Consider the following 23,824-nt stretch of genomic DNA (forward strand, 5'->3'; position numbering starts at 1 on the left):
GTATTTTTAAAGAAAAAAGAGAAAAAATCAGTAAAACTGATGAATATATCAAAAAAGTCTTAAAATATATGTAATATACAAACATACACTGCCCAGAACTGCCAGGGGAAGAGATAGAAATGTTTTCTCATTTATCTCCTTTCAAGCAAAGTTTTTTTTTTTTAATAATTCTTCAACTGTTTTAATATTTTTAGTTTTTTTCTTTCTATTTACCATGTTATTGTCATGGTATAAATTGATTTTGTGGCTCTGTTTATTTCACTTTGCATTAGTTTATGTAAATTTTTTAATTTTTCTCTATATTACTCACATTCATTATTTGTTATATCACCATAATATTCCCCTACATTTATCATAGTTGTGTTTAGCCATTTTCCACCCTATGAGCTTCCCTTTTGCTTCCCCCAAAAGTATTGTTATAAATATATTTTGCTGTCTTTGAAGCCATTCTTTTTATCAGTGACCTCCATAGCATCTATGGCTTGTAATAGAATATCTATGTCAAAAGCTGTGGATATTTTATTCTATTTCAATAATTCCAAATTGATTTCCAAAATGGTTAAGTACAATGAGGAAATATCAGTACTTGACATGTATGCAACAAATGGTATAGCATCCAAATTTCTAAAGGAGAAACTAATGGAGATTAAGAAGGAAATAGATAGTAAAACTATACTAGTGGGAGACCTGAACCTTCCTCTATCAGATCTAGATAAATCAAACCAAAAAATAAATAAGAAAGAGGTAGGAGATGTGAATAAAATCTTAGAAAACATTAGAGTTAATAGATATGTGAAGAAAAATAAATAGGGACAAAAAGGAATGCACCTTCTTTTCAGCAGCACATGGTACATTCATAAAGATTGACCATGTACTAGAGAGCATAAAAGCTTGGCAAACAAGTGCAAAAGAGCAGAAATAATAAATGCAACCTTTTCATACCATAATGCAATAAAAATAATAATTAGTAAGGTTTCATGGAGAGGCAAATCCAAAATTAATTGGAATTTAAATGTGATTCTCCAAAATCAGTTAAAGAACAAATCATAGAAACAATTAGTAATTTCATTGAAGAAAAATACAATGATGAGACATCCTTTCAAAATCTATGGCATGTAGCCAAAGCAGTACTCAGAGGGAAATGTATATCCCCAAGTTCATATATTAACAAATTAGGGGAAGGCAGAGGTCAATGAATTGGGCATACAAATTAAAAAACTTGAAAGTGAACAAATTAAAAATTCCTAGATGAAAACTAAACTAGAGATCCTAAAAATTAAAGGAGAAATTAATAAAATCAATAGTGAAAGAACTATTGAATTAATAAATGAGACAGGCATTTTGAAAAAACAAATAAAACAGACAAAATACTGGTTAATCTAATTTTTTTAAAAATGGAAAGAAGAAAACTAAATTAACCGTATCAAATATGAAAAGGGAGACCTCACCTCTAATGAAGAGGAAATTATGGCAATCATTAAAAACTATTTTGCCCAATTATATGGCAATAAATATGGCAATCTAGGTGATATGGATGAATATTTACAAAAATATAAATTGTCTAGATTAACAGAAGAAGAAATAGAATACTTAAATAATCCTGTATCAGAAAAAGAAATTGAACAAGCCATCAAAGAACTCCCTAATTAAAAATCTCCAGGGCCTGATGGATTCACAAGTGAATTCTATCAAATATTTAAAGAACAACTAATCCCAATATTATAAAAACTATTTGACAACATAACCAAAATGATTAAATAGATTCACAACTCTACAAACACATAAATCTTCTAACATTAACTATTGGCATCTTTTGTTTTCTTTGCTGAATTGCAGGATATGAGGTAAAATTTTAGAGTTGTTTTGACTTGCATTTTTCTTACTTTTAATGATTTGGAGCATTCTTTCATATGACTGTTAATAGTTTGTGTTTCTTCTTTTGAGAACTGTTTGTCTATAAGTTTTGATTGCTTATCTATTAGGAAATGACTATTGATATTTTATATACACATATTCTGTTAATAATTCACATATCATGTCCCAAATCATTATCAGAGAAATTTGATAGCATACTTTCTAAATTCTAATTCATCATTTCTTGTCATAAGGGGTTTAATTTTGTCCATGCAAAAGTTTTTCATTTTTACATAATCAAACACATTTATTTTATCTTGTGTAACTTGTTTCTATCTCTTGTTTGGTTATGAATATATCTCCTAACCATAGCTATGAGAGATATGTGAAATATTCTTCTTTAATAGTAAAGCCATATCCATTCAGAACACAATATGGGACATGGTGTAAAGTATTGATCAAAGTTCAATATCTGACAGATTTCTCTGTAGTTTTTCTAGAAGTTAAAAAAAATCAAAATAAATAAATGCTTCTTAATCAATATATTTTGTTTTGTTTATTAAACATTGGTTTATTGAATCCAATTATTTCTTATTCTTCCTTATCTAGCTTACCCCATCAATCTACTTCTCTTATTTTTTAAACAGTGCTATAGAGTTCTGATAATTGCTGCTTTATAATAGTTTGAGGTCTACAATTACCTTCACCCCTTCATCCTTTCCTGTGTGCATTATTTCCCTTGATATGTTTATACCTTGTTTTTCCTATTTAAATTTTATTATTTTATCAAATTCTATGAAGTATCCCTTTGATCATTTGATTTGTATAGCACTAAAATGTAAATGGTAATGATGTCATTTTATTATATGAAAATGGCCCTTCCCTTAGCACTGAATATTCTTCTGGCTATTTTAGTTGTTCACTATTTCATTGAGGAGGAACATTTCGTAAATGAATCTCTGTTAGTAATGTGTGTGCTTTGGTAGGTTGGTTATTGGATGCTTGTTGGCATGACTCAGAAATTTTTCTATTCTGCCAAATTATTTCTGCTCTGCAGGCATTAATTCAGATTTCCCAGTTAGTAATTCTCTTTTAAGCTGCTAGATTCAAGGTCTCTAATTGTTTTCTTCTGAGATCTTTGGCAAATTTAGTTTTTTAATTTGTTTTTTCAAATTGTGCAGTTTCTGACTTCTCCTTTGACACTCATTGCCTTGAGGACTGGACCTCAAAGGCATTTCAGTTTCTTCCTATGATTGACAATTCTTCTTCTGACCAAAGTCATTTGTAGTAGTTCAGAACTTGGCTCCATTTGGATGCTGAGCTTTTCCCCTCAGGCTTAGTGGTGTGCCACATGGTCACACAGATATGTCTTTGTTCAAGTTTCCTCTGTTTCTCAGTTCTTCACTTCTATGGATGAATTCTGCTGCTGAGACTCAGTACTGTCACACTGTGTCCCACTCAGGACAAGCTTCCATCTTTTGGTATTCCGTGGCATTAGCATATGTGTTGTGGGGATAGAGTTAAGTTCCTTTACAAACTCATGGGTCATCTTGTACAGCCCTGCAGGAGTTTGTGAGTGGTGAGATGCTAAGAGAGTGTGTTAGGTTTAAGAGGTTGTAAGCCTTCTCTGAATTATTACCTTATTGGGTTCTTGGAGTTCCAGACTATGGAGGCAGTAGAAACTGTTTTATCTCTTGCACATAATTAACATTTTGGAAAGGTTTGAGTAGTTGTAAAGATAAGAGAAAATGTTGAGTTTTCCAATTTGTTGATTTCATGACTTGGAAGTTTTGAGCATATAATTTATTGACAATTTTTATGTACTACAAAAATGTCACTAAGAAATTTTCTTTCATAATTTTAGATTGATTTCTGAAAAGTTGTATCAATTTATAGCTCTTCAAGAGTTTCTTAGTTTACCTATTTTCTTGTCTTCCATCTTCTAATCAATACTATGCATCGGTTCCAAAGTGTAAGAGGGGTAAAAGGTAGGTTCTAGGGATTGTAATTTACCAAAGTGTCCAGGCTAGATTTGAATCCAGGACCTCCCATTTGTAGGCCTGATTCCCAATCCATTAAGCCACCTATCTTCCCCTTCGTGCCCTTCTAACCTTACTATCTCCCTCTTCCCAGAATCTGTGGCTCTTGTAAGACAGTCCAAGATCACCTCAACTTCTTTGGTTGCCACATCACTCCACTGCCTCATATAGGCCACTTAAATGTCAAGTCTTTTTCAGAACCACTGTTGTCTAACTATGACTACTCCATTTTATAAGTGTGAAACTAAATAATTTGGTTCTTCTTGAGGTTAAGAAATTATATTTATCCCTATTGAATTTCAACTTATTCAAATTGAGCCCAATGCTTCTCTGAAGTTCTTTGCATTAATAAAAATGTTAAATATCACAGAAACAAATACAGATACCTTGGGTATTGATTATATATGAGGCTTCCATCACTCACAGTGAGCCATTAAGTTCTGAATCCTAATTGTGGCATTGTTATCTTTTCAACTTCTCCACAGGAATAGCATGGTAAGCTTTATCAAAATTTTGCTAAAATATCCATAAGTTGTATTCATGGCATTCCTCTACTAATCCTGTCAAAAGAGAAAATGAAGTTAATCTGGCATGACTTGTTCATGATAAACCATGCTGACTCTTTCTAATCACTGCTTCTCTTTCTAGATGTTCCCCAATCATTGCAGTAATGGCCTGTTCTAGAACTTTCCTAGGAATCAAAATCAAGCTCCCTGACCTGATGTTTGTAGACCGTTCTCTTCCACTTTTTGATGAGCATGACTACATTATAATTTTCTAAATCCTTCTTTAATTTTGTGGTTCTTCTATTTTTTCCTCCATGATTTCTTAGATGTTATTGGATGACTCAAATCACATTTATCAGTTATTTCTGTACATCATGATAATAGGTTTCCTGACTTGAACTCAAGAGCAACTAGTTCCTTTATTATGATCCCTGTGGTATGAAATTCATGACTGATCTCCTTCCTGCACCCACATTTCTACACCAAATTGTGTGTGTGTGTGTGTGTGTGTGTGTGTGTGTGTGTGTGTGTGTGCCCGTGTTCAACCCTTCTTCCCTTTCCTTCTTTCTTTGCTAGGATATTTCTTCTCTCCCTATTCTTACCTTTCTCAAAGCCAATAAAACAGAACTGAACCACTCCAGGTCCTCAAGGTTTTGCTCTTTGGATTTCACAGTCCATAATATCACTATCATCAAGGGAGGAACTGGAACAGTATAATCTCATGCCTCTTTTAATAAACTCTCTAATCACTTATACTTTGGACTCATTGCTCAATGGTTATTATACTCCCATCCTCTTATAGTTATTTAATACAAATGATCCAGAACTTCCAGGAAATGATGGGAAAACCAAAATCACTTCTCTCTCACACCTATTCACATTAACCTTATCACTTCAGTGTCCTTCTTCAGAGCCACATGACCCTTCCATTGTTCTCTCTATAGTGTTTACTTCATAATAAACTTCCCTTCGTTTTAAAGCTATTCCTTTCTTCTATTTTCTTGCCTTCATTAATATATGACTCCACCCTGACATTACTGCTTCCTAGTTCTGGGTATTCTTTCTCTCATCTTTTTTTCCTTCAACCACCTAAATTTACTAAGAAATTTAATTTTCTGTTCATACTATCTAAGTTTATCAATCAGTTCAAATCCAGTAGTTGTTAACAAGACATTCTCCATATTAATTAAATTCAGTACTTGACTTCTAACTTGGTATTCAAGTTTTTTTTTTTTTTAATTTGTCACATTCTTCTGGACAACCTATGATCCTTAAATTATGTTTGTGAATTCTATCTTCAAGGACAATCATTTGATTGAAATAGAATCCACATATTATTTTATAAGTTCTTGCCTTTTATTCTTTCTTGCCAAGTTTTCTTTGATGTGTTCTTTGTGTGAGCATGTTTGACATCTGATATTTTCTCTTCTAGAGCTCCCAATTCTTTGTGGAGAATTCCCTTTGGGTTTTTTAATTTTTGAGCTTTATTCTTTGTTGTTGTTTATTTTTTGTTTGTTTTGCATTAGGAGGAGAACCTATTTTCCAAATCAATTGTATTCTTTTTATCTTCTTTTTAGAGTATTATTTCTCTTTCAAAAATTCTAGAGTTTCTTGCTATTGTTCTGTGATATCTAAGAAGCCCTCTGAATTCCTTTTGATTACAAATTTGGGGTTCTTTGTTTATTTCTGATATAATACTTGTTCACTGTGCTCTGACCTCTTTTCCTTTACTTTATTATCTTTGGGGAGTCTCTCTCTTGGTTTATCTATTTGTGGTCTAGATTTATTCTTGGGAACTCTGCTTTTCAGTTTTTCTACAATTCTTAGTTATTTGGTTTCCCTTCTTGTATTTGGTTCCTCCTGTTCCATAGCTACACAAGCACATCCACTCTCTGGGCCTTCACCTTGGGTATCCCCAACCTCATCATATTGTGGAGAGTGAAGGATTTTACTTTTGTTGATAAGTTCTTCTCAGTTGTGTCTGACTTTTCAGTTGTGTCCCTATTTGGGGTTTTCTTGGCAAAGATTCTAAAGTGGTTGGCCATTTCCCTCTCCAGCTCATTTTACAGATAAAGAAAACCTAGGCAAACAGGGTTAAGGGTCTGCCTTAGAGCTATACCAGCTAGTAAGTATTTGAGCTCCGATTTGAACTCAGAAAGATGAGTCTTCCTGACTCCAGGCTTGGTGCTTTATCTACTATACAACCTAAAGAGATTAAATTAGGACTAAAGGAATTGACATAGATTCATTTCGATTCCTCTTTCCTTTAGAAGGATGGCTCAGTAGATACAGTGCTGGGCCTAGAGTCAGAAGATTCATATTCCTGAGTACAAATTTGGCCTCAAACAATTCCTAGCTGTATGACACTGGGCAAGTCATTTAATTTGCCTATTTGCAATTTGTCCAATTTATCCAATGGTCCTATTTCTCTCAGTTTCCTCAGTGAACCAGAGAAGGAAATGACAAACCACTCCAATATCTTTACCAAGAAAACCCCAAGTAGGGACACAACTGAAAAATCAGATACAACAGAGAAAAACTGAACAACAAAAAATTCCTTAGAAGTTCTTTTCCCTTAGCTGCTTCTGTGCCCCATCCCAATCCCCAGACTCCTGGTCATACCCTCTTTTCTTCATGTTATGAGAAGAACTGGGTTGGGGAATTTTACTGGACCTTCATAACCAAGCCTAGATTGTGTTGATGATGTGACAAGGTTGCCTGTGGATTCAGCCTTAGCTATTATGTGTCTAGAACAGAATTCCTTATCCTGGTTTTGAGCTGATAGAGATTTATGGAAAACAACTATCCTAACATTTTCCTGTGTGATCCACTTTATTAATTTTAAATCACTATCTTGAATATAAGCGATCATCTAATCTAACCCTTCTCAAGGAAGCTAAGACTTAGAAAGACAAATTTGTCCCCCAGTGCCAGAGTCAGACCCAGAACTGAAGTCTTGACTTCCAGCTCCAGGTTTTTGTACTCTGCTAGAGAGATCTGTTTAATAGAAGCGGGACATCCCTGAATAAAATTGATCAAGATCTATTACTAGTACTTTCCCTGGGGGGGAGGGGGAAGAGGGGGGGAACTTCTTTTAGAAGGTGATTTCATGTCATCCTCACATTTCTGATTGATCTCAGTTTGACTTTTAAATTTTTATGGAAGACATGAACATTGATGATAGGTAAATTTAGAAGAGAAGATTAGCAACTATTAGTATTTGTATAAAAACAGACTTGCCTATATTCCTTTTCATGCTATTGATTTAGTCTTCTCATTTTTTTTAACTCTTCCTGACAGGGATTTGATAAACAAGTGGATGTGTCATATATTGCCAAACATTACAACATGAGCAAAAGCAAAGTAGACAACCAGTTCTACAGTGTAGAAGTGGGAGATTCAACGTTCACAGTTCTCAAACGCTACCAGAATCTAAAGCCTATTGGCTCTGGGGCTCAGGGAATCGTTTGGTAAGTTGAATGAGTCTCATCTTGTGATTTTGCTATATCTTTTTCTTGCTACAAGAAAATTAAAAAATAGTTTTTTTAGATTGGGGAAAAATTCATTTTGCTGAAGAAAGCTTGCTTACTGGCTAATCTTACAACCATACAAGAGAAAAACTATTGTCAATAACTTTTGGGTTCTAATGTTTCAATATTTGTTGTTCCACTATTTTTTCCATCATAGCTGATTCTTCATAACTCCCTGTGGAGTTTCCTTGGCTAAGGCACTGGAGGAGCTTTCCATTTCCATATTTAGCTCTTTTTACATATGAGAAAACAAAGGCAAATAGGGTTAAATGACTTGACCAGAGTCATACAGCTAGTAAGCTGTATTTGAACTCAGGAAAAATTGTCTTCCTGACTCCAGGTCCAGTTCTCTATTCACTGTGCCACCTTGCTACCCTGTGTTTCAATATTTATGGAGCAAAAATATCTTAACACCAAAGTAGGTGATATTATAAGTGCTAAAGTAAGGTTCCTTAGAGACATAAATAAGAATTCAAATATTTCAGTTCTTAGGATCCGGGTTTTCGCCCACCACCATGGAAGACCAATAGACAATGCAATTAAGCAAAAGGGTTGTTTATTGATCTGGTGCGCACAAGCTCAGCTTAGGAGTTCCAATTGTAGCTCATGGATGCAGAGATTCCCAAGTCCTTATCTGGTAAATACTATTGTTGGAACTTTGTCATGTTTATGTTTTCCGCCAGGGGTCTGCTTGACCCCCAAGTTCTTCTCTGGTATATACCGCTGCTGGGACTTTGACATGTTTTTGTTTTCCATCAGGGGTCTGTTCTGAACTTCCAAGGCGGGGCAGTTTCCTGCTGAGGCCTCCCTCACAGTCTTAAATACCACTAAAAAAACAACACAACAAAAAACTCTGACACCTTTTTGGAATCAGTGACATCTGTTAATATGTCTGCTGAAGATTTCTAAAATGGGGAGCTTTTAGTGGCAAAAGTATTCATTTTTGCCTCAAAGTCGATTTTTGCCTTTGTGACTTTGGGCAAATTAACCTTTGTGGATTTTAGTTCCCTTTCATCTTGAAGGGATTTGATTACATAAAGTTAAGGTCCCTCCAAGCTTTGAATCTATGTCCCTATGTGACTATGGGAGCAGAATTAGAAAGATTATAATCTAAAGTTTAACTTGGGTGATAAAAAATAGAAGAGTCATGGAATGTTAGAATTATTGGGGACCTGAGTCCTTATCTGATCTACTGGTTCTCAAACTTTTAGATTCAAGTTCCCTTTACATTCTTTTTTAAAAAATGTTTTCCCCCATGGTTACACCATTCATGTTGTCTTCTTCTCCTCTTCCCTCCTCCCTCCTCCAATTAACAAGCAATTCTACTGGTTTTACATGTATTATCCCCCTTTACACTCTAAAAATTATTGAGACCTTCCAAGTCCTATTTGGAGAATTTTGTTTATGTGAGTTATATCTATCAATCTTTGCCATATTAGAAATTAAAATATTTTGTCATAATTATGAAAGTGACCCTACAGGGACTACTTGTGGTCCCAGAACACATTTTGAGAAACTTTGGCCCAGTCCAATCCATACTTCTTTACAACATGCCCCAAAAGTTGCTATATAGCTTCTAGTGGTGAAGAACCAACTACTTCCTAAAAAAGTCTTACTAAGATATTAGAGAAATACAAAGGAATTTTATTAAATAAAACTATTGATTCAAATGCTCTGAGAACTTAATGGAATAAAATGGTTTTTGTAGCCATCCACGGGCCACAAAATATTCTTGTGTGGGTTGACCACCTGAAAGGAAAGCTGAGGGAATATGGGTGGAAGGGTTTAAAACTCAATGTAGGGAAGACATAGAGAGGGACAAGACACAGAGATACAGGATTCTTCAGCATAATGTCAAGCCTGTGATGGTGGTAGAGTCTTCAGATGACAGTTAGGCTGGATTTTTTTGAGGTTTCCAGGAATGGGGAATGTGGGAGAGTTAATTAAATAGGTGACAAGACAGAAAAATTAGCATAACATTAGTAATCTATGACAAGATAAAGAGCCAGATCCTAAGACAATGGAGTAGCCACCCCCCACCCCCAGATCCTAAATTCTTTTGACCTTCAGTATACTGGCCTCATCTTATACAATTGCTAATTGAATGCCTTTGCCATTACAAAGAATCCTTAGAAAAATGCTAATCAGCCTTTCAGGCTGCAGATGTGGGGAGGGGTTAGAATTCTACAAAATTTGAGTCCCAATTCAATCAATCATGTGAAATATTAAAAATATATCCACAAGTCTGGTACATGAGCACTTTGCTCATTAGAGTCAGCTTTTAAATACATCTTTAATACTTTCATGATTCATTTATACATGGAACCTTTTGTTTTTTTATTCTAAAAAATTGTTTTTATTTAAATAAATTGCCTTGGTATTGGGTACCCAATGACATGATAGAAACAACAAAAATGGTAATAGTAATAGTTCACAACATATGGTTTTAAATAAGTCCACATTATGTTATTTTAAGATTTTCAAAGTACTTTATGTATATTACTAGCATCATGTAGTAGGTATTGTTATTATCCCTATTTTATAGATAAAGAAACTGAGACTTTAAAAGATAAAATGATTTGTCAGGCCTCACTAAGCTACCAAATATTTTAGGAAGAGTTCATGGTAAAGTCTTCCTAACTTTAGGTCATGTAATTTTTCCATTAGGCTTTTCTACCATCTCTCAGAAAGGTAAACACACTTTCAAATATTATATGAAGAAATTTTTTGTTCTATTATTTAATAGTTCTGAGTTTTATAGGTCCACTACTGGATATTTTGCTTGGTGATATTTTTAATTTGACTATTTAGTTATCATTTTTCTCTTATTGGTTCCACTGGTGAGTGGAAGAGAATGACCTTTTACTTCAAAATACTTTATAAATATTACCTTGTTTGAGTCTCACAACATCATGTGGTAGCAGAATAGCTATGTTTAGCCCTTTCTCCAAAAGAGACTTTAATTCATGCAAGGGGAGGAAGCAAGAGATTGGAGCCAGAGGCCACCACTCTGCTTTGGTTGGAGATCTCTTTCCTCAGAGATAGAGGGTATTAGTCTAGAATCATATCTATCTATTCCCTTGGATATTTTAAGTTTGATCTCCATTTTCTCACCTTTGGATTGATGAAACCTTTCTCTAAGATGGTTGGCCTGAATTGGGGTTATAGTATCTGGTCATATTAAGAACAACAAATTTTTCTGGAGTTGGAGTCATTGATGGAATAGAGCTCCCCCTAAGCTATAGTTGATCTCTCTCAACATTCCCCTCCAAACAAATTTAAAATAATGCCTGATATAGAATTTTAGGATGGCAGAACTAATGAAGGTTGTTAATGTGATATCTTTTTTTTAGCCCTAGACAACTTAGGTCAAAAGGAGAGGTTTGTGACACTGGGGTGGGAGCTTTGAGTCAAGACACAGATAATATAACATTTAAAAATAGCAAATTAATAAAATATGTAGATGATCTGCTCTTGGCTTCAACAGATACAGAGGCATGTCAGGAAGATAATAAACACCTTCTTTTGGAATTACACAATAGTGGTGTCTCCCTAAAGTAGAATATTTGGGGTTCATCTTGACTATGGGTGCCTGCTATATTTCTCCCAAACAAATTGAGAATAATCAAAATTTAAGTGCTCCTACCACTAAGAAACAGTTGAGAGCAATTTTAGGAGCAACAGGGTTTTGTAGACAATGGATTCCTTGCTATGGGGAAATTACTAAACCCCTTATAGAACTAACAAGGGATTCAGTCCCTGAACCCCTCAAATTAGAGCCAGAACACTTGTCAGCTCTATCAGATCTAAAACAGGCTATCCTGTCTGCCCCCACTCTAGGCATCTCACATTACAACAAGCCATTTACTTTGTATGTACATGAGCAAAGAGGGGTAGCTTCAGGTGTTTTAACTCAGACTTTCGGGCCTTCTCAGTGCCCAATTGTTTATTATTCTGCCCAACTGGACCCAGTAGCATCAGGAGCACCACCATGTCTTAGAGGATTAGCTGCTACAGCCTTACTAGTGACAAAAACTGTTGATCTAGTATTGGGATGCCCATTAACAATTATGTGCCCACATGAGGTAGAAGCATTGTTGCTAAGGCATAGAACACAGGCATTCTCAGATTAGCGAATTACAAGGTATGAAATAATTGTTAAAATAGCGAAAATATTACCTTGAAACGCTGTACAACCCTTAACCCTGCCACCTTGCTTCCAGATTTACCAACTTCAGGAGAACCATCATACAGTTGTGAAACACTAGTGTCCATGGCAGAAAAGCCTCAGGATGATCTCTTGGACACTCCCTTAGACAATCCAGATCTGGTCTTATTTACTGATGGTTCTTCTTTTATGAGAGATGGCATACGCTACACTGGAGCTGCTATAGTCACAGAATTTGCCACTGAGTGGTCAGCTTCACTACCCTCTAATATTAGCACTCAAGGAGCAGAACTCATAGCTCTGAAGCAGGCCTGTATAATTGCCAAGGACAAAAAGGCAACAATTTATATGGATTCTAGATATGCTTTTGGCATTTGTCACTCAGTCGGGATGCTCTGGCTCCAGAGAGTATTTTTAACGTCAGCTGGAAAATCCATAGCTAATGCAGAAATTATTAATGAAGTTCTTTCTGCTCTCCAGCTGCTTGAAGCCCTAGCTGTAGTTCATTGCTCTGCCCATACAGGTGGCACTGACCCTGTCTTGGGGAAATGATCAAGCAGATGCCAATGCAAAGCTAGCAGTCATAGAAGGGCCTGAATTAATTTTAACATTAACAACCACTGATGACTTAAATTTATCACTTTCCTATAATGAAAAGGAAGTGGAAAAATGGAAGCAAAAATTCAAAGCAAAACAGATTAATGGAGTAGGGGTGTCATCTGAAGGAAAACCCCTGCTCCCTAGAAGTTTCTATCACCAAATTTGTCAATGTATTCATAAAAATGGTCACTTTGGTACCCAGGGCATCGTGGACTCTGTTAAGAGAGTATTGGATAGCTCCTGGTATAACCACTATACCAGCCTAGGACCTTGGAGGCAGAGAGAGCAGCAGCAGCAGCAGCAGCAGCAGCTTCAAGATCTTTTAAGTTAGAGGCAGGGAATCAGGAGACTGATCAGAAAGAGATTATAGGTGATCCCTATACCAGTACTAAACAAAGGACCGGTCATTGTCCTGCAGTTTCTTACCTATAATGACTTATGGGTCACAGTTCCAGGGTGGAGAGGAATACTTTCTGTCACATGGATCAGGGGCCCTAAGGAACAGTATTGTTTGTGGTCATAAGGGTGCAAAGGCCCTGAGGAGTAATATTGCTTGTGGTTTCAAATGAGCAGGGACTCTTCCTGGTTAAGGACCAGAGAGTGGTCCAGGAGAAGAGAGACCACACCTCACCCTGGATCATAATGCCATATCAAAAGCACTGAAAATCTCCAAACTCCTATAATTAGTTCTGAAAATAGCAGTGCAAAAAAAAAAAAAACCTGGAGTTTGGGACACTGTCCTTTCTCCATATCTTGGGAATAGAGTCTAACTTAAACATTACATTCAAAGTCAAGAAATAGTCTGGAAAAAATAAATAAAAAACAAAAAATAACTTAACCCCCCAAAAGCTTCTTTGGTCACAGGGAAGGTCAAGACACAAACTCAGAAAAAGACAACATGAGTCAGAGAAGCAATAAGCAAAGGGGGAAAAAGTGAATTGGACATAAACCCCAATAGGAATTCCTGGAAAAATGAAATAATTATTTTCAAAATCAAATAAAAGAGTGGGGGTAGAGGCGGGGGGGGGGGTGGGGGGGGACAGCTAGGTGGTTCAGAGGATTGAGAGCCAGATCTGGAGACAGGAGATCCTAGGTTCAAATCTGGTCTCAGACACTTCCCAGTTGTGTGACCCTGGGCAAGTCACTTAACCCCTATTGCCTAGCCCTTACCACTCTTCTACCTTGGAGCCAATACAAAGTATTGACTCCAAGATGGAAGGTAAGGGTTTAAAAAGAAAAAGATAGTACAGGAAAAATAGGGGGGGAAAATAAGAGTGATGCAAGAAAATTATGAAAAGACAACTAAAGGGTTGTAAAAGAGGCACAAAAATATTGAAGAAAATAATAGCTTAAAAGACAGAATTGTCCATATAGTAAAAGAAGTACAAAATATCACTGTTGAAAACAACCTTTAAAGAAAAATTGCTCAAATAAAAAATGCTCCCTGAAAAATATAATTCCTTAAAATTTATAAACAGGTAAATTGGAGCTAATGACTCTATGAGACATCAAGAAACAATAAGACAAATAAACAGTAAATGAATTAATAAAATAATAAAGTCTAAGAAAAGAAAAAAATAGGAGAAAATCTGAAATATTTCATTGTAAAAACAAGTGACCAGGAAAATAGGTCAAGGAAAGATAATTTAAGAATTATTGGAATTAGTGAAGATAAAAATAGAAGCATCACATTTCAAGAAATTATCAAGGAAAATTGCCCCAATATTCTAGAACAAGAGGGTAAAATAGAGATGGAAATCACTTCCTGAAAGAGATCCCAAAATGAAAACTTCCTGGAAAGTAACTTTTTCTCTGCTTCACAAGAAATGGTCATGTATTAGGACATTAAAAACCTTGCCAACAAATGTAGAAAAGGAGAAGTTTTAAATGTATCCTTTGCAGATCACAATGCCATGAAAATGCATGCAATAAATGACCTTGGAAATATAGATAAAAAAATTAATTGGAGCTGGTTACATGCTGGTAGCTAAAATGGTGGAGTAAAAAAGTATTAGATCTCCCAAACAATCCAAACAGATAAAAATAGGAAATAAAGCACCTCAAAACAAAGGCAACCAGGTCGGGTAAGAAGGGTGATTAGTCCATTGCTTGTTGCATTGAGGGAAGCTTTTAGAATACACACCAGGAAGAGCTTGCAGAGTTCAGAGCACTTTTGCATGAAGTGAGAGAGTAAGGCACCAGGTAGGGGAGAAGCCCTACTTCCTGCCAAGTACCTGAGGCAACATTAATGAGGAATAGTCTAAGACCAGTACTATGGAAGCCTGAACTAAGAAAACTTCACATCCAGGAGCAGCCAAATGAGACCTGTGGTAGCCAGTCCTACCTACTTTCATGTGACCTGAGGTAAAGGAAGGGAAGAACAGAGAGTAGCCAAATGCCACTTCTACATGCTTCTCTGCATCCTGAAGCAACAAACCTGCATATCAAGGAGAGAAACCCAAAACCATAGAATCAGACTGGAAAAAAACAAAAACAAAAACAACTATTGCAAACCTCTCCACAAGAAGGAAAAAGTAGAGCAGAACCTCAACAGACAGATAGGGTAATGGGAGAGGCAGAAAATAATAACTAGAAAAAAATGAGCAAAAGGCAAAGAAAAAACCCTAACCATTGAAAGTTATGTTAATGACAGGGAAGATAAAAATATAAACTCAAAAGAGGACAATAAGGGCCAAATGGCAACATGTGAAGCCTGAAAGGAGTCAGGACCCAAAAGATCTCTTGGAATAATTTTAAAAAGCAAATAATAAAAGAAATTATAGAAAGATTCAACAACTTGGAAATTAGAATGAGTCAAGTGGAAATGGAGTTAAAAAAACAAACAATTTTCTGTTTGTTTGTGAAATGATCTAACCATTCTGGAGAGCTATTTTGAACAATGCCCAAAGAGCTTTAAAATTGTGATACCCTTTGATCTGTCATTTGTTAAAGGGATTTTCTTAATCTCTTTCTGTTTCTTTAAGAGGCAAAAGAGTAGAAAGATTTCTGAGTGGAAGAGAATTGGCAGGTGCCAGTGAGCCAGAGCTGGAAGATTCCGTTACCTAGAAGATGAGGGGGATAAGGAAGGAACAGTTGACAATTACAATTAGAGGCCTTTTGCCTTTGGATCTTGAGAGAGGAGAAGGTCTGTCTCTGTCTCTGCTACTGGCAGTTGAACACTGACAATTAGAAGATAAAATGTAATTTAAGGAGGTTGTGGGTGGTGGCTGTTGATTTATTAGTGTAAGATAGGTAGTTAGTGAATCAATTTTAGATAGTGTAGGTTAGATAGGCCTGGTCTGGCCAGGCAAGAAGAACCTGTCCTCAAAAGACAGTTTGAAGTAGGGTTTTAGAAATTTTAGTTAGTATTAGGAATTTAGATATAGTCACAGGGTATTAGAAAAATAATCTCTCTTTCCTCCTTTCTTTTTTCTATCTTTACTTCTTCTCAAATTAAACTAAGTGTTTTACAAACTGCTCTCCTCACTTTCATCAGACTCCTACCATTTAACCCTTACAAGCCTGGTGAGAGAGGTAGGAGTTTGATTAATCGTTAATCTTCTGTTCCTCACTTCTTACTATGCCTACTTTTCAAGAAAAGGCAAAAAGGTAGAAGTGTAGGAAAAATTAGGCAATTAAACATGATGCCAGATATCATGGTACATGTAGTAAAGGAGGAGGTTCCAATCTATCTCAAACTCCCACTCCCAGTGTAAGGGTAAATTTAGGGTTGAGACTGAATATAAATTTAATTGGTCATCAGGGATTAATTCAAATCCCAAATAAAATACTCATCAGTTTGGAAATTTTATGGTGGTTTAATTAATATAGATGAAAGGAATTAAGAAGAAGAGAGAGGGAAAAGGGTATAGGATTTTTCCGGCTTAGCCTGAGCCAAGGGGAGTTCAGAGACCTTCCAGCCATGAGGCCTCCTCCAAGATGAGGGGCCTCCTAGGAAGATGGCATTTTTAGGAGGTAAAGGAAAAAAAAAAGAATCAGCCTAAGCTCTGAGAGAGCTCAGAGAAGATGCTTCACCTGAACTAGGCTACTAAGCTTCTCCCAGTATTGTATCAAGGATGTTCACCGCCAAACCCGGGCAATAGCTGCAGCCATGCCAAGATGTCAAGATGCCCAGCACACCACCACCAACCACACTCTCTGACACAAGAGCCAGAGCCACCTCTCTATGAAAAGAGAGCCTGAGAGAGGAAGTGATGTGAAATATATAGACTGTTTTTTACATCACTTCCTGCATCTCACATGTACTAATGGTAGCTTAAGCTTGACTTAGAGCAGCCCAGGGGGTCTGTCAGTTGTTTCTGATTTGTCATTTGCTAGCATATGTCTGTCATAGGCCATCTTTCTCAACACTTAATCCTTAAGTAGGAGTGTAGATATTCCTGTTTTGTTAGTCTAAGCAGGATGGAGTAAATCTAAAATTCACACTGGAGCTTTACTGAGCTGTTACATCTCACAATTTTAGATCGTCTCCAGTTATTAACATTTCTGGATTATTTGTTCTGTCAGGATTACTTTAAGGATACCAACTTTATCAAATATTTTATCTAATTCTCTCTTAAGAAAAAGAAACGACTGAAAGATAGCTTAATGGAGACTAGAGTTGCATACCTTGAAGAATGTATCTTTCAAATGGCCAAAACTTTTTCTCAATTGAATGAAATTGTCTCTCATTTTAACCAACCTGTCTCTCCTATTGTTCCTACTTCTTCCACCAACTCCAGAATAGCTCAAGCAAAAACCCAAAGCAAGAAAGTACAACCCTACTCCCCTTAAGAGAAGTACCAACTTTTAATCGCCCAGAAGAGCTAGTTAATATAAGACATCAAAGACCAATGTGTTACTTATGCAGAAAAAGGGGACACTTAATGTTAAATTGCAGAAGCTGGACTTGAGTATTCAATAATTTCAGAAATAATGGTGGAAACTTTAGGAACAATGATTCTAGGATCAACAACTATTTTAGAAATAATAATAACAGAAACAATTACAGAAATAACAATTATGGAAATTATGGGAATGATAGAACCAATAATCAAAATGAGGCAAATGACATGTTACAATTTATCTGAAATGGGGCATGTCCTCACAATAAACAAAATGTAAATCTTCCTCAATGAGAGGAATCTCAGAGAGGTACACACAAATTTCTGGAATCAGAGATTGAAACATTTGATTTTCTAGACACCAATATAATTACACCAGTTATCCCAGTCCATTCTACCCCAAATAGCAATGAACCACATGTAACACTGAAAATTGAAAATTTGTTATATGATTGTCTTCTAGATACTGGGGCATCAAGATCTATGCTGTTGACTACACCTGATTCTAATTGTAATTCTATCAGCTCTATCAATGTTGTGAGGGTGTCTGGAGCACCTCTGAAAGTCCCAAAGCTTTCACCATGAATGGTGTCTATGGGACCTTTTATTCCTTCTAATGCCTAACTCCCCAATGAATTTATTGGAGAGAGAGAGAGATCTTTTGTGTAAATTAAGAGCCATGATAAGATGTACTCAAGATGATGATATTACATTAGAACTACCTGATATAGAAGCTCTAAATTTGTTTCCTGTACTTTTTCTAGATAGTAAGGCAATGGATAAAACTCCCACCTTTGAAATACTGACAGATATAACTGAATCTCTCTGGGCTACATCCTTTTCTGATGTAGGCCTGTTTAAATCAGCTGTTCCAGTTCAAATTAGAACAAGGGGTGGCCTACCTCATTCAATTCCTTAGTATCCATTATCAAAAGAAGCAATCAAGGGAATTATCCCAGGGATAAATTCTTTAATTAAGCAGACAATAATAATCCTATGTAAATCAGAATACAATACATCTATCTTGTCCATTAAAAACTGAAATTAGATGAAAATGGAAAACTGTTTATTTGTTCAAGATTTAAGGGCTGTTAATAATTATGTCACCAAATGACACCCTGTTGTTCCAAGTCCATCAACTATTATTTCCTCTATTCCTAGCACCTCTAAAAAGTTCACAGTAGTAGATTTGTGTTCTTCCTTTTTTCCAATACCCATTCATGAAGATTCCCAATACATATTTGCATTCATTTGGAAAGGGTCTAAATATACATGGTGTCATCTGCCTCAAGGTTATATAGAAAGTACAACTTTATTTTCCCAAATTTTGACACAAGATTTGGCAAATATCGAGGTTAAGGAGAACCATTTAATACACTTTGTGGATGTTTGCTCTTGGCCTCACAAAATGCTGCAGCATGCCAAGATGATAACAAATATCTGTTGGAATTATATAAGAGGACACAAAATCTCAAAGTCAAAGGTTCAGTGGTGTTTCACAAAAGTAGAGTATTTAGGATTTATTTTAGCTGAATGTGCCCACTTAATTTCCCCTAAGCATGTTGAAGATATCAAAAAAATGAGTGCTGCATCCACTAAAAGACAATTGAGAGCAATTGTCTTTGGGACAATTGGGAACAATAAGATTTTGCAGGCAATCGATTCCTTGCTATGGGGAAATCACCAAATCCCTTATAGCATTGACAAAAGATACAGTCACTGAAGCACTAGTTTGAATGCAGAACACCTAGCAGCTCTTACTAAATTAAAACAGGCTATTCTATCTGCCCCTGCTTCAGACATCCCAGATTACAAAAAAACTCTGTATGTACATGAAAGGAGAGGAGTAGCTTCCACTACAAGGTTTGTATTCCAAAGTGATTTTAAAAAAGGGAGAAAGAACCTGTTGGTGCAAAAAATATTTATGGCAGCTCTTTTTTTGTGGTAGCAAAGCATTGGAAACTGAAGGGATGTCCATCAATTGAGGAATGGCTGACTAAGTTTTATTTGATTGTAATGGAATACTATAAGAAATAACATGAAGAATGATTTAAGAAAGACTTGGAAAGACCTGCATGAACTAATACAAAGTAAAGTAAGCAGAACCAGGAGAACTCTATATACAGTAAGAGCAATATTATGTGAGGAGCATTTATGAATGACTTATCTATTCCTAGCAATATAGTGTTCCAAGAAAATTCTCAAGGATATTTGCTGAAAAATGCCATCCACCTCCAGAGAAAGAAAGGTCTGGATTCAGACCAAGATATACTATATTTCACTTTATTTCTACATTTCCCTTTTGCCTTTTTTAGTTTTCTTTCACAAAATGTCTAATATGTAAAGATGTTTTATATTATTATATGTGTAAAGTCTATATCAGTTTGCTTGCCACATTGGGGAGGAGGGATGAGGAAGTGAGGATGTGAATTTGGCTTAAAATGAAATAAAATGGCAGCTAACTTTTTTATAGAATTGAGTTAAAAACAATGTATTAGTAAATAAAAAAGGAGAAAACAGCTCCCTAAAGATTAGAATAGGCCCAATGGAAAAGAAAACAAAAAACTCAGGGATGAAAATAACTTGCTAAAAATTAGATTTGAGTAAAAGGAAGTAATGACTCCATAAGGCATCAGGAAACAATAAGACAAAATCAAAAGTATCAAAAAAATAAAAGAAAGCCTGGAATACCTCTCTGGAAAAACAAGTGATCTGGAAAATAGATCCAGGAAAGACAATCTAAGAATCACTGGAATACCTGAAAGCTATGATTAAAAAAAAAAGAGCCTGGACATCATATTTTAAGAATTTGTCAGGGAAAACTGACTTTGAATCCTCAAGCAAGAGGGAAAAATAGAAATGGAAAAAATCCCCTATCATCTCCTGAAAAGAGATCCTAATATAAAACATCTTATGACTATCATAGCAAAATTCAAAAACTCTTAGACCAAGGAAAAAGTACTACAAGAAGTCAGAAGGAAACAACTTAAATATTGTGGAGCCTCAGTCAGGATTACATAAAATCTGGCAATGTCTACATAAAAGGACCAGAAGGCATGGAATATGATATTCCAAAAGGCAAAGGATCTAGATCTACAACAAAGAATCATATACCCAACAAAATTATGCATAGCACTTCTGGGGAAAAATGATATTTAATGAAACAGAGGAATTTCAGACTTTCTTGACCAAAAAACCAGAGCTAAAGAGAAAAATTGCTGAACAAATGTGACACTCATGAGAAGCATAAAAACAGAAAATGAAAACTGAAAGTGTTTCAATAAAACTGAATTGAATATATTTGTACTTCAGGAAATGATAATTAAGATTCTTAGGATACATAGGATAACTTGAGTCACTGACTACTTATAGTATTTAAGATACTAAAAGTACTTAAGATACTTAATAACTTTATCACTATTAGGACAGTAAAAAGGAGTACACATAGAAAGAAAGAAAAAGGAAGTGAAATAATATGGGTTGAGGTCCAAAAATAAATCAAGAGATGGGAAACAGGAACCAATGGGAAGGAGAGAAAAGGAGAGATAGAAGGAGGTAAATTATCTCACATGAAGAAGTACCAAAGAGTAGAAGAAAAAAGCTGTGATGGGAAATGCTTATGGTTAACTCTCATAAGAATTGTCTCAAAATGGAATTAACATCCACACTCAGTTATCTTACCCTATGGGAAATTAGGAAGGAAAGGAGAATAAGAAAAGGTAGGGAGATTGGGCAAAAAGGAGGATGAACTTGGGAGGCAGTGGTCAGAAATAAAGCATTTGTTAACAGGGAAAGACCACAAGAAGAGAAAGGGAAGGATAAACAGAGAGAAAATAAGATGGAGGGAAACATAATCGGTAATCATAACTGTGAAGGTGAATGGGATGAACTCACCTATAAAATAAAAAAAGAAGAACAGAGTGGAATAAATTGCTATTGTGTAGCAAATCACACAATATGCTATCTACAAGAAGCACATTTAAAGTTGGAAATCACACACAAAGTAAAAGTAAGGACCTGGAGCAGAATCTATTATGCTTCAGCCAAAGGAAAAAAAAAAAGCAGAGGTAGCAGTTGTGATCTCAAGACAAAGCAAAAGTATAAACTATTCTAATCAAAAGATATAAAGAAGGAAATTATGTCTTGATAACAGGCACCATAGATAATGAAACAATATCAATACTAAACATATATACACCAAATGGTATAGCATCTAAATTCTAAAAGGAAAAGTTATAGTAATGGTATTGACAAGTTAAAGTATATGCCTAGTTTCATGTTTGGGCATGGCTCCAGATTGCTCTTTAGAAAGATTTTATCATTTCAGAGTTCCACCAACCACATATCAGTGTCCAAGTTTTTCCACATTTTCTCCAACATTTATTATCTTCCTTTTTGGTCATATTAGTCATTCTGATAGGTATGCGGTGATATCTCTCTTAATTTGCATTTCTCTAGTCAATAGTGATTTGGAGCATTTCCTCATATGACTAGATAGCTTTCATTTCTTCACCTGAGAACTGTCTGTTCACATCTTTTGACCATTTATCAATTGGAGAATGCTTTGAATTTTTATAAATTTGGATCCTTTTTCAAAACATTAGAGAAATGAGGCCTCTGTTAAAGAAACTTGCTATAATTTTTTTTCTTTCCTTTCTAATATTGACTCCATTTGTTTGTGCAATCTCTTTTTAATTTAATATAATCAAAATTATCCATTTTACTTCTCATAATGTTCTTTGTATCTTGTTTGGTCCTTCCTCATCCATTAATCTGATAGGTAAATTATTCCATGTTCCTTTAATTGTTTATTACCCTTTATTTCTATATTATTAAGTATCCATTCTGACTTAATTTTGCTGTATGGTGTGAAATGTTGGTCAATGCCTAATTTTTGCTTTAATGTTTTCTATGTTTTCCTGGTAGTTTTTGTCAAATTTTGAGTTCTTTCCCCAATAGTTTAGATCTTTGGGTTTATCAAACATTAGATTGCTCTGCTTATTTACTTCTATGTGTTGATTACCTAACCTATTCCAATCACATCTTATATAGTGTGTAATGCAATAAAAATGGTAATCAATTCATGGAACAGAATCAGAAAACACATAATTAAATGGAGATTTAATAATGAGTTAGGCCAATATGCATTTATTAGGCACCTACTATGTGCCAGGCACTGAACTAAATGCAAGGAATACAAAGAAACACACACACACACACACACACACAATAGTCTCTGCTCTCAAGGAGCTCACAGTTAATGAGGAAGACAACATATAAGCCACTTTGTACAAATAGGATATAAACAGGATAAATTGGAGATAATCTAAAAGAACTGTGAAGGACTTTTTGAAGATAGTAGGACTGCTGCTGTCTTTGGAAGGAAGCCAGGGAATCCAGAAAGCAAAGATGAGAATGAAGAGTCTTATGCATGGGGGACATATAGGGAAAATAGCAGGAGTTGGGAAATGGAGTGTCATGTGTACACATAACATAGGAGGTCAGTGCCACTGGATTGAAGAATATGTTAAGGGGAGTAAGATATAAAAAGAATGAAAAGGCTGGAAGAGCTGAATTTATGATGGGCTTTAAAAGACAAACAGTGGATTTTATATTTGATCTCGGAAGTAATAGGGAGCCTCTGGGGTTTATTGAATTGGAACGGGTTGTGTGTGTGAATAAAAATTTTAACAATGAGTGGGTCAGAGAACAAGCCTTAAAAATAATCACTATGTGCCAGAATTTCAGGGATGCTATTAAATTGGTCCTTAGCAGCATAGAACAGGAAAATATTTATGATCTCGAAAATCAGGGGACACCTAAGTGCCACAGTGGACAGAGTGATGGAATGGAGTCAGAAAGACTCTTTTTTTAAAATTTCAAATCTGCCTTTCAATACATATACTTCCAATGACACTAGGCAAGTCATTTTACCTTGTATGCCTCAGTTTCCTCATCTATAAAAAGATCTGGGGAAGGAGATGGCAAACCACTTCAGTATCTTTGCCAAGAAAACCTCAAATGGGGTCACAAAGAGTAAGACGCACTGAAAAATGACTAAACAATATTCAATTTTAAAAATCAGCAAACTGGGGACAGTTAGGTAGCTCAGTAGATTGAGAGCCAGGCCTAGAGATGGAAGGTCCTCAGTCCAAATGTGGCCTCAATACTTCCTAGCTGTGTGACCCTGGGCAAGTCACTTAACTCCCATTGCCTAGTTCTTACCGCTCCTCTGCCATAGAACCAATACACAGTATTGATTCTAAGATGGAAGGTAAGGGTT

At 35.5% G+C, this 23,824-nt stretch overlaps 1 protein-coding gene across 12 annotated transcripts in view; it reads left to right on the top strand.

Annotated features, from left to right (window-relative positions):
* MAPK10 (mitogen-activated protein kinase 10) overlaps positions 1-23,824 on the top strand; it is a 154,079-nt gene that overhangs the window by 61,038 nt on the left and 69,217 nt on the right. For all 12 annotated transcript variants that reach the window (XM_007495941.3, XM_056803202.1, XM_056803196.1 and 9 more), the window contains one exon: positions 7,700-7,869. In XM_007495941.3, the coding sequence (XP_007496003.1) occupies positions 7,748-7,869 (122 nt within the window). In that variant the 5' untranslated portion in view covers positions 7,700-7,747. The remainder of the gene's footprint in view (positions 1-7,699; positions 7,870-23,824) is intronic.

The sequence above is a fragment of the Monodelphis domestica genome, chromosome 6, assembly GCF_027887165.1.
Source record: "Monodelphis domestica isolate mMonDom1 chromosome 6, mMonDom1.pri, whole genome shotgun sequence".
NCBI classification, from domain to species: domain Eukaryota; kingdom Metazoa; phylum Chordata; class Mammalia; order Didelphimorphia; family Didelphidae; genus Monodelphis; species Monodelphis domestica.